The 14,442-nt window shown below is 45.7% G+C and overlaps 4 protein-coding genes across 4 annotated transcripts in view; 1 reads left to right on the top strand and 3 right to left on the bottom strand.

The window, feature by feature from the left end:
• LOC310753812 (inositol polyphosphate 5-phosphatase OCRL-like) overlaps positions 1-14,442 on the bottom strand; it is a gene marked incomplete at both ends in the record, with an annotated part of 1,016,056 nt that overhangs the window by 517,985 nt on the left and 483,629 nt on the right.
• LOC310753742 (magnesium transporter NIPA2-like) overlaps positions 1-14,442 on the bottom strand; it is a gene marked incomplete at its 3' end in the record, with an annotated part of 394,776 nt that overhangs the window by 334,971 nt on the left and 45,363 nt on the right. The gene's annotated exons all lie outside the window — the stretch shown is intronic.
• The window catches only part of LOC310753904 (magnesium transporter NIPA2-like), a 394,748-nt gene that overhangs the window by 243,212 nt on the left and 137,094 nt on the right, over positions 1-14,442 (top strand). The gene's annotated exons all lie outside the window — the stretch shown is intronic.
• The window catches only part of LOC310753906 (transcription initiation factor TFIID subunit 7-like), a 30,266-nt gene continuing 29,041 nt past the window's right edge, over positions 13,218-14,442 (bottom strand). The window contains exons 11-12 of the mRNA XM_083595261.1: positions 13,629-13,688; positions 13,218-13,340 (exon numbers count right to left, since the gene is read on the bottom strand). Of these exons, the coding sequence (XP_083451387.1) occupies positions 13,296-13,340; positions 13,629-13,688 (105 nt within the window). The 3' untranslated portion in view covers positions 13,218-13,295. The remainder of the gene's footprint in view (positions 13,341-13,628; positions 13,689-14,442) is intronic.

The raw sequence follows: 14,442 nt of genomic DNA on the forward strand, positions 1-14,442 counted from the left end.
ATTTCTACTGCAATGTATCTTCCCTCCTCATCTTTAAACAACATTTTAGGATTCCATTTTTCCTTTACATAGAAAACCACTCCTCTTTTCTTCACTTTGTCAGATGAAATAAATTCCTGACCAAGTCTCTTATTCTGAAGGACTTTTCTATGTAATCTAGTAACATGGGTTTCTTGCAAACAAATTATGTCCAAATTCTGTTTTGCTAACACATGATATACTTGGTTTCTTTTTGGTCATGAGTTCAAACCGTTAACATTCCAAGAGTAAATTCTCAATGCCATCTTGTACTATTAGAGAGCTCCTGCACCCGCCACTGGTGTCTGTGCACTTTCTAATCCAAGATCCTTGACTTTCCCCCAAAAAACCTTGGTTTTTTTCTTCAACACTCCTGATTCTTTGTTTCCTTCCTTGAAATTTGAAGGAGAGGCCCTCTGGAAACTCCCACCTAAAAAATATGTTCTTCCTTCTCAGGGCTCCAGCCAAATCTGCGTAATTATTTCTTAAGTTCAAAAAATCTCCTTGAACAAAACAATTGGCTTATCTTTAATCTTCAAAAAAAATTTATAATGCAGACCCAAAATATTGTCCCTCTGTTCCTTCGTCTTGAAGACCACTATACAGTCATGTACAATTTTTTAGTCTTTCTTAGGCCCAAACCTGTTGTTGTTTAGTCGTGTACGACGCTTCATGACCCCATGGACCAGAGCACGCCAGGCTCTCCTGTCTTCCACTGCCTCCCGCACTTTGGTCAAACTCATGCTGGTAGCTTCGAGAACACTGTCCAACCATCTCGTCCTCTGTCGTCCCCTTCTCCTTGTGCCCTCCATCTTTCCCAACATCAGGGTCTTTTCCAGGGAGTCTTCTCTTCTCATGAGGTGGCCAAAGTATTGGAGCCTCAGCTTCACGATCTGTCCTTCCAGTGAGCACTCAGGGCTGATTTCCTTCAGAATGGATAGGTTTCATCTTCTTGCAGTCCGTGGGACTCTCAAGAGTCTCCTCCAGCACCAGAATTCAAAAGCATCAATTCTTCAGCGATCAGCCTTCTTAAACCATGGCTTTAACTATACGGACCTTTATTGACAAGGTGATGTCTCTGCTTTTTAAGATGCTGTCTAGGTTTGTCATTGCTTTTCTCCCAAGAAGCAGGTGTCTTTTAATTTCGTGACTGCTGTCACCATCTGCAGTGATCATGGAGCCCAAGAAAGTAAAATCTCTCACTGCCTCCATTTCTTCCCCTTCTATTTGCCAGGAGGTGATGGGACCAGTGGCCCTGATCTTCGTTTTTTTGATGTTGAGCTTCAAACCATATTTTGCACTCTCCTCTTTCACCCTCAATAAAAGGTTCTTTAATTCCTCCTCACTTTCTGCCATCAAGGTTATGTCATCTGCATATCTGAGGTTGTTGATCGTTCTTCCGGCAATCTTAATTCCGGCTTGGGATTCATCCAGCCTTTCGCATGATGAATTCTGCATATAAGTTAAATAAGCAGGGAGACAATATACAGCCATGTCATACTCCTTTCCCAATTTTGAACCAATCAGTTGTTCCATATCCAGTTCTAACTGCAGCTTCTTGTCCCACATAGAGATTTCTCAGCAGACAGATGAGGTGATCAGGCACTCCCATTTCTTTAAGAACCTGCCATAGTTTGCTGTGGTCGACACAAAGGCTTTTGCATAGTCAATGAAGCAGAAGTAGATGTTTTTCTGGAACTCTCTAGCTTTCTCCATAATCCAGTGCATGTTTGCAATTTGGTCTCTGGTTCCTCTGCCCCTTCGAAATCCACCTTACACTTCTGGGAGTTCTCGGTCCACATACTGCTTGAGCCTGCCTTGTAGAATTTTAAGCATAACCTTGCTAGCGTGTGAAATGAGTGCAATTGTGCGGTAGTTGGAGCATTCTTTGGCACTGCCCTTCTTTGGGATTGGGATGTAGACTGACCTTCTCCAATCCTCTGGCCACTGCGGAGTTTTCCAAACTTGCTGGCATATTGAGTGTAGCACCTTAACAGCATCATCTTTTAAAATTTTAAATAGGTCAGCTATTCAGCATTTGACTTCACTCTCCAGGATGTCTGGCTCTAGGTCAGCAACCACACTACCTGGGGTGTACGAGACATCCATATCTTTCTGGTATAATTCCTCTGTGTATTCTTGTCACCTCTTCTTGATGTCTTCTGCTTCTGTTAGGTCTTTACCACATTTGTCCTTTATTATGGTAATCTTTGTACGAAATGTTCCTTTCATATCTCCAATTTTCTTGAACAAATCTCTGCTTCTTCCCATTCTGTTGTTTTCCTCTATTTCTTTGCATTGCTCGTTTAAGAAGGCCTTCTTGTCTCTCCTTGCTATGTTTTGGAAATCTGCATTCAATTTCCTGTAACTTTCACTATCTCCCTCGCATTTTGCTTGCCTTCTCTCCCCCGCTACTTGTAGGGCCTCGTTGGACAGCCACTTTGCTTTCTTGCATTTCCTTTTCATTGGGATGGTTTTCGTTGCTGCCTCCTGTATAATGTTACGAGCCTCCATCCATAGTTCTTCAGGCACTCTGTCCACCAAATCTAAATCCTTAAACCTGTCCCTCACTTCCACTGTGTATTCATAAGGGATTTGTTTTAGATTGTATCTTACTGGCCCAGTGGTTTTTCCTACTTTCTTCAGTTTAAGCTTGAATTTTGCTATAAGAAGCTGATGATCTGAGCCACAGTCAGCTCCAGGTCTTTTTTTTTGCTTACTCTATAGAGCTTCTCCATCTTTGGCTGCAGAGAATATAATCAATCTGATTTCGGTGCTGCCCATCTGGTGTTGTCCATGTGTAGAGTCGTCTCTTGTGTTGTTGGAAAAGCGTATTTGTGATGACCAACTTGTTCTCTTGACAGAACTTCCATTGTATATCGCTTTTGCGTTACTGCTGTTTTGCTGGACACGAAGGCACGCAGTCATGTTTTTATTTGTTCCTGAACTACGCTGAATAAATGCTATAAATATGCTTGCACATATTTCTCTGTCCACCTCTTCTGCTGTGAGTGAATTACAGACTCTGCTGACAGGGCGTGCACAGGTCTCTAAACGTATCTGAGGCTCGTGTCGCTAACTGACTGATGCTGTTCCACGGGAGACCGGTGATCGTTCGGAGCCAGCTGGGGGCCTGCCTGATGCCCCCGTCTCCCCTGCAGTATCCCAACAACAGGGTTTTGGGCCCAGATTCACGGCGCTTACAGGAGAGTAAGACTGCTGAGATCCTGGCAGCGACAGAGGTCTGTGAAGCTGAATCGTCCCGGCCGCGGCTAGAAGGCTTTGGAAGTCTTTTGAAGTCTTTGCCAAGGACCAATTAGGCCGGAGAGAAGCAGGCCTCGTAATTTACGACCTGCCAGAGATAAGGAGCCTTTGAAGGGAATCCAGCTCACGGCTGAAGTAAAGAGCTGGAATGGAGCTTTTACAAGCCTCAGATGGAGTTCCGTGACCAAAGCTTAATGGCCACAATTACCGGACGTGGGCAAGGTACTGCAAAGGTCAATTGAGAAAGTTTGGAGTGTGGCACACTGTGTCTGAAGCCCCTCCAGCTCCTCTGACAGACAGATGGTGGGCCGATGATTCAAGGGCCATAGACGTGATCGTCTTGTCCATCTCTCTGGAGGAACTTGTCTTTGGCTGGCAACACGACAGCAAGTCAGATGTGGAACGCTTTGAAAGTTGCCCATCTGGCAGCATTTTCAGCACAGGAAAGGTAGGTCCCGGCTGTTTCCCAGATTGAGTGTGATTGCAGGGATGCCAAAGGTGCCGGTTGCAAACTGCAGGGACAGCTGATTGTGATGTCATCCCAGACAGCATTGCAACCACCAGGGGAAGCTGAGGGCTCTGTTTCCTGTGGAAATCAAGGTCACCTTCGCAGAGGTCCAAAGGCAAAAGGTAAACAGAGACAAAAGCCTGCGGATGGCCAGAAGCAGGGGGGCAAGCAGCCCAGGCCAGTTGAAAACAAGGCTTTGTTTGCTGGTACTGCTTCTCCAGAGGCCAAAGGCCGGTTTGTTGTGGATTCTGGATCCACGAGGCAACTGTGCAGAAATCGGCATTTGTTTATTTTCTTCACGCCTCAGGATGGAGAGAGCCAACAGGCTGATGGAAAGATGTTAAGAATTGCAGGAGTCGGGACTGTGAAACTGGCAAGTCTGCACACAACCATCAGCAAAGTACTTTTTGTTCCAGATTCTGCAGAAAATTTGCTCAGCATCCCACAGCTGACTGAGCAAGACTTTGAGATTTCCTTCAAGAAGAGCATCTGTGTCATCAAAAAGGGCAAAGAGGACATTTTGCATGCAAAGTTTATAGATGGCTTGTTCTTGATAACTTATGATGTCAATGCTGTTGATGTGTCTAATGTTGAATCTTGTTGTGTTGCACAAACTAACAAAGTTCTTCATGCAGGATGTATTCATGAAACAGCACAAACGGTTTGGTCACATGTCATGGGAGGCGTTGGCCAAGATGCCTGGGTTGGTTCAGGGTTTGAGCATAAAGCCCTGTAAGTTTCACATGAAATGTGTATCTTGTGCAGAGAACAAGGTGAAGTGTAATGGCTTGGCTCTCCCACAGAAGCGAGACACCAGTAGTAATTATCTCAGGTTTATTGCTCAAACACACTAGTGAATTGAAGGTAGTCCAGTAAGAGGCCACAGAGTCACCCCCTTGTCACAAGTTCAGTAGTTGCTGCTCTGCAGCAGCGTGCTCTAGTGGGCTCTTGAACATGGCATCCATCAGTCTCCAGAACTCCTGCAGCTTCCCTAGAGCCCTGTGTTGCGTCTCCATAAGGGTGATAGCCCAGTCCTTAGCTGTTCCCCCCCAGCCAACTGATCAGACACGCAACACGCTGCTTATCTGAGCTGAATTCAGCTGATCTCAAGTCCAAAATGTATCTGGCTTCAGTTCTAAAGGCTGCATAACGTTCTGTATCTCCATTGTATTGAGCCGGGTTCAGTCCAGGCCCCCTGCTGGATCTGAGGTTCTTTTCCTGTTCTGAAGTTAACCTCTGTTCCTGCAGTGCTCATGCCAAAATATCTAGTTGGTTTTTGAGCTGCCACGTGTTGCTTCTTAATTCTATTATGGGGTCTGTGGGCTCTGCTGCCCTTCTCGTTGCTCCCCCAGCCGCACTTCCCACGTCCGGTACTTGCCCATCCATCACGGTCTTTGATGTCCTCTGGCGTGAGAGATTAAGATGAGACTCGGCAAACTGTAATGGCTTGGCTCTCCCACAGAAGCGAGACACCGGTCGTAATTAACTCAGGTTTATTGCTCAAACACATAAATCACTCCGGAGCTCCTTCACTCCGTGTCTGACTCCAAGTTAGCAGTTGCCGAGTCTAAACTCCACCCCTTCCTCTTCTTCCAACAGGGGAAAAAACCCTTTCGCTTCCGCTCTTTTTCCCTCCTCTCACTGACCTTTTCGCGCCTTCGAGTTTTTGGGCTAGCTATTCCCGGCCTCTCTCCATCTGTTTCTGAGCTAAGACTGGCATTTTGTGTATCCCTGCTCTGGCTCCCCCTTCCTTGGTCACTATGCTCAGGGATCAGATTACCATTGCTATCTGCTGCCTGCTCTCTGTTTTCTGAAGCTATGCCGCTAGGCTGCCGCTCCTCCCTCTCACATTCCAGCTCACATTCCAGTGTCCTTATCTCTCTTTGTCTGTTCTCATTCCCAGCCTCTGTCAGCTCTGGAACGAAGCTGACATGAAGGTTGCTCCGAAAGGCAAAGTGTCTAGCCGATAGGCTTCCAAACCCTACCAGCTAGTCCACGCAGACCTGGTTGCACCCTCTTTGGGTGGAGCAAGGTACTTCATGGTTTTAATTGATTCTTTTTGCAGGTACATTCATGTGTTTATACTCCAGCAGAAGTCAGAAGCGTTTCCTAGGTTCAAGGCATTCTATGCTTGGTTGAAAAATGCTCACAATAAACGCATTGGCTGTTTGTTTTCTGATCGAGACGGTGAATTCACTTCTCAGCAGTTTGAAGCTTTCCTGACTGAGAAGGGAATCCAGCACGACCTCTCAAGTCCCAGATCTCCATGGGAGAATGGTCTTTGCGAGCGGGCAAGCCAGACTTTGCTGCAAGGCCTAAAAACCTTGTTGCATGATGCCAATCTACCTGAGAAATATTGGGTGGAGTCTTTGAATACTTTTGTTTATTTGTACAACAGGAGACTGTCATCACCTATTGGTTGTATTCCCTATGAGAAGGTGTTTGGTAAGAAACCTTACGTCAAGCACATGAGAATCTTTGGTTTTGACATGTGGGTTCACACCCCACAGAGCAGCAAGCTTGGGAAGCGTGGGGCGCATGGTTTGTTCATGGGGTACGAAAAAGGTGCATACAGGGTATTCATGACTGACTCTAAGTCCGTTAGGTTCACAAAGAGTGTTGCGTACAATCCTAAATGGGGGGTGGGGGTGGGAATTTTCCAGAGTCACTCAGGAGAGGAGGATGAAGATGATGAGGTTGAAGAAGAAGCTGAGGATGATGATCAGAGTTTGGATTCCAGCTCAGTGGGTGGCACTGCTGCTGATGTCAGCTACAGTGATGACACAGCAGACTACAAGAGCGCAAAGTCCTCATTCAGACCATCTGATGCATCTGACACTGAACTGGAAGAACCACTGTTCACCATTGGCCACTTTTCTCCTAAGGAAGAGGAGATGAGTGCAGAAGACTTGTGCCTAGTAGGCAGATCTGAAAGGGCCACAAAAGACAAACCTCCAAAGAGATTTGCTGATGAGTTTGCTAAGACAGCAACTGCTGTTCTTGGTAGGTCAGAGAAGGTGTGGGAACCTTCAAGCTTCAAAGAGGTCCAGGAGTTAACCTCTAAAGATGCTGAGCCATGGCTTAATGCCATGAAAGCCGAAGTTGATTCCTTGAATAGGAACCAAACCTGGGAGCTAGTCCCAGTAGTCCCAGGAATGAGGCTGGTTGGCAGCAAATGGGTCTTCAAGGCCAAGACAGACCAGAATGGCAAGGTTGTCAGGCACAAAGCCAGATTGGTCGCCAGAGGTTTTTCACAGGTACCAGGACAGGATTACCACGAGACCTACTCACCCCCCGTCAAGTATGAGAGCATTAGGTTAATGCTCAAGATTGCTGCAGAGGAGAAACTGCACGTTTCTCATCACAATGTGAACACAGCGTTTTTGTACGGGGTTTTGGGGGAGGAGCTGTATATGCTTCCACCTGATGGAATGCAGGTACAGAAGGGAATGGTCTGTAAACTACAGAAATCCCTATATGGTCTCAAGCAGAGTGCCAGGTGTTGGAACACGAAACTCACTGAGACATTGCTTTCTCTTGGTTTTCACCAAGGCAAAGCTGATCCATGTGTGTTTGTCAAGGAGGAGGGGCAAAACAAACTATTGTTTATGTTTTGTTGATGATCTTCTGATGTTTTGGAAGAATGAGGCTTTGTACCAAAGCACCCTAGCTCAGCTGAAGGAGCACTTTGACATGAAGGATCTTGGTGAGGTATCCAACTATCTTTCTCTGCAGGTGGAGAAGGAGCAAGCAGGTAATTTTCTGGTACACCAGACACAGAAAATTGCCGATGTATTAACCAGGCTGAATTTGGTTGATGCAAACCCAGCAGACTCACCGATGGTGACAGGTTACCAGGTAGATAGTACTGCTGAAGCATTTTCTGACACCACACTGTATAAATGCATTCTAGGCAAGCTGAGAAAAGCCAGCCACTATATATATTTGTAAAATTGGATCTCGGACAGGTACAGACGCTGGCTCAGGCCTAGAACATGGAGAAAAGCCAGCATCTGGTACATGTTTTCAGCAGAGAGACCTTATACTACTATTAAATGAGAAAAACTACGTCTGACTTTACACTTGCTGTGATGACAACAATAGCTCAAACAAATACTTAAGAGCTTTTAAGCTTTCTGTTTGTGTGAATGATTTCAGATGCCAGATTATCACCTATGTTACCTTGTTAACGTACTTCATCTTTGTGTCAGTGAAGATCATGCTGATGGAAAGGGGCAAGTTATATAAAATATTTTTCAGGCATGAATAAAAGTATTTGGGGGGGGGGGGAACCGGGGGGGGGCACCCCATTCCTGTGGGGTTATACCCTGCATTGTCTAACCCCACTTTTTGGTGGCCCCACTCCGCCGGGTGTATGACCCCTTGGAGCCGCTCAACGCCGAGGGCAACTGGCCTCCACGCACCTTTACCATGCAACATGCGCAGTTTAAAAGCGCGGATGTTTGCAATTGGAAAAACCAGAATCCTTCTTTTGAAGAGGATCCAGCTAAAATAATTGGACTATTTGAAGGTGTGTTTAAAACTTAAAAGGTACATGCCAGGGCTAGAGAGCATCTGAGAGCATCGGGCAATAATGATGCTGCAATTGAAATAGCTTATCCTAGACAAACCCCTAATTGGGACTATAATACCGCTAATGGGAGAGCAACATTAGAAACATATCATAGAATCGTGTTAGAAGGCATGAGGAAAGCGCCTAAAAACCCATCAATATGGCTAAGGTAGTGGAAGTGACCAACCCATAGCCTATATGTCTGAAAAATTAACCACTACGGAACAAGGTTTGCCTACCTGCATGTGAGCAGTAGTGCAAAGAAGGCAGCATCAAATTGGACTGTTATGACTGATCTACACCAACCCCTTCAACTCACCATTTCTCGGAGCCCACCAGATGACCGCCCTGCTGGTGCCACCCCTGGAAGCTGGCACCTCTACACACGGCAGAAGAATCCAGCATGGACTAGAATAGGACCTTTTCTATCCTTTCCTTTTCTTTTCTTTCCCTTTGAATATATAGCTTTGTATATAGCTTTGTGGGAGGTACCCCAGGTATTAGAAGAAGGAGGTATTAGGAAATAGATATATCCCTTCGCCCAAATGCCGCAGATAGGACTGCGGGTAACCATGGTTTTGGCCAGGATGGTACTCTTCTTATTTCTGGCCATCGGCGCGCCCACACCGCTTAAGGTAACCCAGCAGTTAATGAGAGAGTGGGGTGCCCACAACACATACAATAAATGGTTGCAAATGGCAGAAATGGTAGCCTATTCTGCAAACTGAACCAATTGCATGGTCTGCACTCTGGGACCTACAGATGCTTTGGGAGGAATATCCCTCCTCCCTGTTCCTTGGAATGAGTCCTCAGTTACAGCCCCGATTTTGGGTTCCGCCAGATTTTGTGCTGCGTTAAATTTGATGGGAGGAGCCTGTGGCTTTAATATCTCTGACCATGGTGAGGCTATTCAAAACTTGGCGGCAGAAATAGAGAAAGTAGCCCATGTTCCTGTCCCAGCGTGGAACGGGTGGGACATGTCCTGGTGGAGTGATTGGCTTCCGAACCTTGGGTGGCTTAGAGGACTTTCAATGATGTTAATGGGCCCCTTGCTGATTTTGCTTCTTCTCTGATCCTGTATACCCTGCTTATTGCAATGTTTGCAAAATATGATGCATAAAATGTTGTCGCGAATGATTCGGCCCCAGATCATAGCACTGACACGAGAATACCGGCCAGTGCCTTGGGACGAGCCGTAAGGCTGTCCAAAAGAAGAGAGGGAATGAAGGAATGGGTTTCCCAAATCTAAAACCTGACTGTGCAGTCAGTCTGAAATGGGCCCCAAAATCCCCATCTATCCTTCTCCATTAGCTAAAATGCATTAACTTGAGCACTTGAGCCAAGAACCCAGCTGTATAAACAAAGCTCTCTCCTTTATCAGTACGTGACGCTTAATGAATGGCCTTGTCAGCTTCGAAGTGGAGACAGGATGGCAGAGCTGGGGCTTATCTTATCTTGTGTGTTGTAAATATCCTGACACACTGACGCACAGACCTTGCAAGACACCCCCACACTCGGGAATGACGCCAGGAGTGCTCTTAGAGTTGGTGACCTTCTTGTCAGCTTCGCCTTTGAGCCAGTGCCACCGACTGGGCTTAACCACTTCAGCCCGACTGGGCCAGGCGAGCTGGGGTAGCACTTCCAGAGACCTTCTTCTGCAGGAACAGGTCTAAGTGCTGTGGACTCACAACTCAGAGCTGTGAGCACCGAACTCACTTCCAGAAGACAGCGGTGCGCAGCAGAGTATAGCAGAGCATAAATCACTCGGACGACAGCGCTGAAGAATATCTTCTTTTATTCACTAACAGCTACTGTACTATACAAACTATATACAAATGGAGACGCTGGACTGCACTGCGTGTTACAGCTGCTTTCTGCAGCGACCTTATCTACACAGAGATAACACTCAGCCTCCCCCTTTGAAGTGAGGCTGGAGCGGAATAAGTAGCAAGCACAATCCGCCCCCTCCTCTCTGGAAAATCAGCAGATTCTTGTAATGGGAGGGGTGAAATCTCCTCACTTCTTACCCCAAGATAAGGAATACAGGAACAGGAACATCTGTTTATGGTCATGGATGTCAACTTACATGTATAAGCTGACGTGGCTGGATTCCTGGGGAAGGGGGGAGAGGGTACCTGGAGGATATATATACTGTATGCAATTTCTCTAGTTTTTGTGCTTGCTGTGAACCGATTCACACAGTGCCTTCTGCTATCCGGAGAGCGGAATAAACTCTTTCTCTGAACCAAACCTCAGTGTCATCTGACTCCTTCCTCCCTGTTCTGGGAGCAACGCTCACCCTACCAATCGGCAAAATCTAATAAGGCTACACAATCACTTCTGGAGTATGCTACATGTACAACCATTGTCTGTTTGACTGGCTGTGCAAAAAGCAGACGACAGTAAGCCTAAGTTCCTGTGAAGCAGAACTCAATGCCTTGTCATATTCACTCATGGATTGTGAATGGTTGATGCAACTGTTTCAGGACATCAGAGTTTCTGTGAAATGTCCTGTACAGGTGTATCAAGACAATAGATCCTGTTTGGCTTTGCTGAACTTAGAGAGTTGCAAGCAAAGAACCAAATACTTGCAGATAAAGTTACATCGTGCAAGAGAGTGTATTCAGAAAGGACTCATTCAGGTGTCCTACATGCCAGGAAACGAAATTCCTGCAGATCTGTTGTCTAAGGTTGTTAACAGAGAATAACTTAAGGTTTATGTACAGAAGTTGTAGTACCACAGGTACTACAGGTTACATGGAAAGGGGGAGGGTGTTAGGATATAGTTCCATTCCGCCTTAAATGGGTACAGGCATGACGTTTGTGTATCACATGCCTGTTTACTCCCAGCACTGTCTGCTGGGAACTTCCGTTGTATATTGCTTTTACGTTACTGCTGTTTTGCTGGACATGAAGGCAAGCAGTCATTTTTTCCTTTGTTCCTGAACTACACTGAATAAATGCTGTAAATATGCTTGCACATATTTCTCTGTCTGCCTCTTCTGCTGTGAGTGATTTACACACTCTGCTGACAGGGCGTGCACGGGTCTCTAAACGTATCTGAGGCTCGTGTCGCTAACTGACTGATGCTGTTCCACGGGAGACCGGTGATCATCCGGAGCCAGCTGGGGGCCTGCCTGATTCCCCTGTCTCCCCAGCAGTATCCCAACACTGGCCACAGTGATCCATGCGATGGTCACCTCCAGGCTTGATTACTGTAACTCGCTCTACGCGGGGCTGCCCTTGAAGCTGACCCAGAAACTCCAGCAGGTGCAGAATGCCGTGGTGAGGCTCCTTACGGGGTCCTTGCCGTGGGATCACATTCATCCAGTGCTTTACCAACTGCACTGGCTTCCGGTGGAGTACAGGGTCAGATTTAAGGAGCTGGTTTTGACCTTTAAAACCCTATGCGGCCTAGGACCCACGTACCTATGGGACCGCCTCTCCTGGTATGCCCTGCAGAGGACCTTAAGGTCCACAAATGACAACACTTTGGAGGTCCCAAGTCGCAAGGTGGTTAGATTGGTCTCAACTAGGGCCAGGGCCTTTTCAATTCTGGCCCCGACTTGGTGGATCACTCTGTCACAAGAGACTAGGGCCCTGCGGAACTTGGCATATTTCCACAGGGCCTGCAAGACAGAGCTGTTCCGCCTGGCCTTTGGTTTGGACTCAGTTTCTCTTATGTTTCCCTCCCCTTATGGTTTTGATCTATGGGCTACTTTTAAAATGAGGCTGCATTTTAAATTGTATTTTAACCTGTATTTTAAATTGTCCCCCCCCCCATTGTTTTTATTGTAATTTTACTGGTGTTAGCCGCCCTGAGCCTGGCTTTGGCTGCGAAGGGAGGGGTATAAATAATAATAATAATAATAATAATTATTATTATTATTATTATTATTATTATTATTCCCAGTCATGAAACCAAATCCATCTAACACTGCTGATTAAAAAGCCGCCCGCCCGCCCCCGCCCCCCAGGTAACAGTATCCTGTTAGAATGGGAAACAAAGGATGAGGAGGTAAAATCGGTCATGATCAAATGGGCACAAGATATAGGACATACAATTTAACATACAATTTAACATACAATTTGAGGATTGGGAAAAACTGTGGAAAACAGATTTAAAATTTACAGACTGTTCTTTTTTGAAAGAAAACTATATGAAAATGATGTATAGATGGTATATAACACCAGTACAAATAGCAAAAATGTACAAAACCGGGTCAAACATATGTTGAAAATGTAAAGAAAAGGAGGGGACTTTTTATCGTATGTGGTGGGAATGCAGAGAAATTTAAAAAATTTGGGAAATGATATATAATGAATTGAAGAAAATGTTTAAAATGACATTTGTAAAAAAACCAGAAGCATTTTTGTTAGGGATTGTAGGACAAGACCTGCCAAGGAAAACAAATAATTTATTTATGTATGCTAAAACAGCGGCAAGAAACCCTGACAAAAGAACAGTGGCAAGAGAAATTGATGAACTATGCAGAACTGGCTAAGTTGACATACAAACTGCGAGATAAGGACAACTGTGACTTCAAAGAAAAATGGGAACTTTCTACAAATTACTTTAAAAAGACAACAGAATGAATTGGACTCCTTGGCAGGTTTTGAATAAACATACACAAATTTATTGACTGTTAACACAGTACACAGATAATATAAGGATTTATACAATTTTACAGTATGCAGAGAACAGAATGTGGTGAGAAATCAGAGAGAGGAGCTGAGGGAAGTCTCGGGGGGGGGTTGATGGGGAGGTGGGGGGGAAAGGTGGGGGGATAACGAATATGACATGTTTTGATATTTTGTTATGTTGAAATTGTTAATAAAAAACCTTTACCCCCCCCCCAAAGGCAGGCAGGCATGCTCTGGAGCTTTTCGGTTGGCATCACAGCTGTACTGCTTGGTGTGTCAAAGCCGGACTCACTTTTCCATAAGGGCTTCTAGCTGCTCTTGAAGAGAGGCCAGCTGAAGAGAAACAGAATGCAGAGAGACAAAATATGGTTAAGAGCTCTTATGCCACACTACAAAGCACTTGCGGACACTTCAGCTACTGGCAAGCATTTCACACTGTATCTTATCAGAGAGCACAGCATAATTTTTCTCAAATGACAAAAGCTTTTCAAGTTCACAGTTGGGTAAATATGGTTTATTATCACATGGGGAAAAGACTTTAGCATTGCTTGTGGATTTACGATGCAGCTTGTTTAACTGTACTGCCCTTTCCCCATTTGTCAGGCTTACAGACCACCTTACCTGCTGCTTCTCTCGCTCTTCCTGGTGTTTGAATTCATCCAGCACAGCTTGGAGGCGGGTCTAGAAAATAAGATGGACAGGAAATGTGGCTATTGCTGCTGCTGTGATTTTCCAACAAAAGAACAAAACACATATAGGTTTTCTTTTGCGGGGGGGGGGGGGCGGCGGTTCATGCGCACAGCTGGGTCTTCAGCCTGCACTGACCTCCCACACAGACCAACCACAAAGAAAGGCAACTGCGGCAAAATCACAGGCTGTGCTGCTGCATAACCCAAGGGTGTGGATTTTCTCAAGCCACAGGTTAAGATGAAAACAGCACAGGGCTGTATTACTCTCCGTAAAAACTGGTTACCTATTCAGGTTCTTTCTCAAATTATTGTCTAGGAAGTGAACCCTGATATACTAGGATTATCTACCTGCTCCCCAATCAAATCTGCTTTCCATGAGGTATGTTTGCTGATCATCCTGTGTTCCTTTAGCCATGGATCTCCATGTTGATGGACTACAACGTCCATCATCCCCAACAATTACTTAAGTGGAGATTATGGGAAATGTAGTCAAACAATACCTGGAGACTCAAGGCTGAAGAATGCTGACATTCTAGTTCAGTACTGTCTACTGCAGGGGTGCGTAAATATCACGCCAGGGGGTCAAATGTCACCCTCCAGGCTGCTCTATTTGGCCCATGGGAATCTCCCCAAGTCACACCCCTAAGGAGCCCTACTTCACAAGCTCCCTTGCATGCTATTGTCTGGCTGGAATGTGTCCTTGAACACTGCTACTGCCTCCTAGCTGCTAGAAAGGAAGACAGAGA

Source organism: Podarcis filfolensis (assembly GCF_964270895.1).
Source record: "Podarcis filfolensis genome assembly, chromosome: W".
In the NCBI taxonomy this organism is placed as follows: Eukaryota; Metazoa; Chordata; class Lepidosauria; order Squamata; family Lacertidae; genus Podarcis; species Podarcis filfolensis.